Here is a 2,628-nt window from a genome sequence, read left to right on the forward strand (position 1 = left end):
CCTAAATGCACTGAGTTGCCGCCATGTGATTGGCTGATTAGAAATTAAGTGTTAACGAGCAGTTGGACAGGTGTACCTTAAAAAGTGGCCGGTGAGTGTATGTTTTAATAATAAAATATGTGCTTTTTTGCCACAATCTGTGTTTTTTTGTGACAGATTTTGTGTTTCTTGTTTCTTTTTCCTGTTGCTTTTAGTTTTTGTTTCTCTGTTCCAGTAGCTCCAGTCAGCCCGCCACACCCATTTTCCACCTGTCTCACGTCACGGCTGCAGACACTCCACTCATCAGCCTCAGTCCTTTCAGGCCAGGGCTGTCCACCTCGTTATACTGCATGCTTAATTTAGGTTTAGACGTCATTTTCTTACCGGTATTTGGCTTCCAAAAACAATTATCTCCAACACAGAGTTGTTTTCGTTGGTGTCGACAGAGCTCATGTCATAAAGTGAGGCGTGAACGGGTCCGTAAACCCACTCTGTGAACTTCCTCGACAGCGGCCTCGTCTCCTCGTCCACAAATTCTCGATTCAGCATGTGTCTGAACAGCTGAGAGACACAGAACACCATCATTCTTAAAGTCTCAAGGAGAAACATTGTTCTGTTTTGTTATTTTGCAACAAGTTAACTTGAAATGTTGCCGAAGGTCCTGTAGGAAAGAACCTACCCCGATCCTCCCCAGCTTGGCAGCTAACTTCAGGGGAGTCAGACCTTTTTTATTTTCAATCGATTCCAAATTAATGCCTCTGTTTTCCTCCAGTTTATAGTGCTGAAGGAGAATTTTATCGTACATCCTCGCAGCCATTTCTGTGTTTTCTTTTGTGTCATCTGCTATGACCACCAAGGTGTGCAGCACGGTGTTCCCCAGCGAGTCTTTATCGCTGGGGTCAGCCCTTCTGTAAGGGTTGTCTATGAGGAAGGACACGACGTCCGGCTGGTTTGTGCAGGCAGCCAGAGACAGAGGAAGCTCCCCTGTTGGGAGAAATAAACACGAGTTCAGAGGTGAGGCAGCAAACATCTCGGTAAGTGTGTTTTTTTAAATTAAATGACCCACCAAAATAAAAGCCCCGTCTGGATTTATACTGGAAAAATTTGCCACTGGCCTTGGCTTGCACATCTGCTCCATTCTGAACCAACAGCTTGACGTGATCTAAGCTCCTCCTTTCTATGGCAACGTGCAGGGCCGTTTGACCTGTTGGGTTTTCATTCATTTATATATATATATATATATATATATATATATTAATTACAAATGAAAAATCACCTGTCTGATTGCTCACCTTTGTAGTAGGCATCTGTATAAGATGCATTGATCAAATTTTCTAAATCCCCGGTTTTCTCTGCGGTGTCGATGAAAACCTGAACTGTGTCGTTTATTCCATCTTTCAGGTTCAGTAAAGCTTTCAGGAGCACCGTTTTCCCATTTGTTTCATCTGAAATTAAATTATTAAAACATAAAATAAGGAACAAAATATATATTAGGGATATTCAATTGGTGGCCCGCAGGCCACATCCGGCCTGCAAGTGGCCAAAGATCGACTCGCCAAATGGTTCATTCACCTCTTAAGCCAAAACTCTCGGTTTCCTACTTTAATTACTCTGAGTTCTTTTAGTTAAACATAGACATGTTTGATTTATTATTATTATTATTATTATTTTTTTTTTATTTATTATAAACCTTTATTTCACCAGGAAAATCCCATTGAGATTAAGAATATATGGCAGTGGTACACAGAGGTTACAAAACATTCACAGCAAAAATAGAAACAGCACCATCATAGAAAGATTAAATAAAAGATTCCTCAGTTAAAACATTTACAAAAAGATTTTTTCCCCAAAATCAATAAGAACAACCTTAAAAACATTTAGTGACAACAGCACCTTTAGGTTCAAGTATCTCTACAACTGATTCGAAGAAGATGGAGCAGAAAACTGAAAAGATTTCTTTCCAATCAAAAAGAAAAAATAAGTAGGTCCTCTGGATGGGTTCTTCTTTAGTGAAACGTTTCAGATGAAACTCAGCCTTATAAGCTCCGCCTCCACATGGACAAACAGGTTAGTCACATGCAAAAGAGGGCCACTGACTAACAATAGGCTTGATTAGCTCTATTGTTCATAGAGGGTTGTGTGCCCCATCATCTGACCCGTGTCGAGTTATGTGTATGTAGTGAATGCAAGCAGGGGTTCAACGTCCCCTGTCCACCCACTGTTCAAAAGAATGAGCCAGCAAAGATGAGCTACGTCGTCAGAGATGAGCTACGTCGTCAGGTCTGGACTCTGAAGTTTACACTCATCTACAGGCCAGTGGTCACTCTTTCAGGAATGAAGATGTTCTCATCSTTGATAGAGAGGAACGTTGGTTTGAGAGAGGAGTAAAGGAAGCCATTTTTGTGAAGAAAAAACGTCCACCATTAAATAGAAGTGGAGGCCTGCATGTCCAGTTTTCCTCCTCTTACAATGCTGTAATTGCAAGCATGACTCCGCCCCCTGTGAGCAAAAGGTGTGAATCAGGGCCCCAACGATACCAACACGAGGGAAAGAGAGTGTAGAGATTACCTCCAACATAACTTCTCATATTTAACCTAATTAATATCGATTAATATTAATATAGTTAATATACGAGGAAACGGGTTCTTT

The 2,628-nt window shown here is 41.0% G+C and overlaps 1 protein-coding gene across 1 annotated transcript in view; it reads right to left on the reverse strand.

The window, feature by feature from the left end:
- Positions 1 to 2,628, reverse strand: part of LOC106522754 (transient receptor potential cation channel subfamily V member 1) — a 13,538-nt gene that overhangs the window by 8,177 nt on the left and 2,733 nt on the right. The window contains exons 3-6 of the mRNA XM_014015903.1: positions 1,272 to 1,424; positions 1,046 to 1,183; positions 659 to 963; positions 364 to 540 (exon numbers count right to left, since the gene is read on the reverse strand). Of these exons, the coding sequence (XP_013871357.1) occupies positions 364 to 540; positions 659 to 963; positions 1,046 to 1,183; positions 1,272 to 1,424 (773 nt within the window). The remainder of the gene's footprint in view (positions 1 to 363; positions 541 to 658; positions 964 to 1,045; positions 1,184 to 1,271; positions 1,425 to 2,628) is intronic.

The sequence above is a fragment of the Austrofundulus limnaeus genome, unplaced genomic scaffold (assembly GCF_001266775.1).
Source record: "Austrofundulus limnaeus strain Quisiro unplaced genomic scaffold, Austrofundulus_limnaeus-1.0 Scaffold136, whole genome shotgun sequence".
In the NCBI taxonomy this organism is placed as follows: Eukaryota; Metazoa; Chordata; class Actinopteri; order Cyprinodontiformes; family Rivulidae; genus Austrofundulus; species Austrofundulus limnaeus.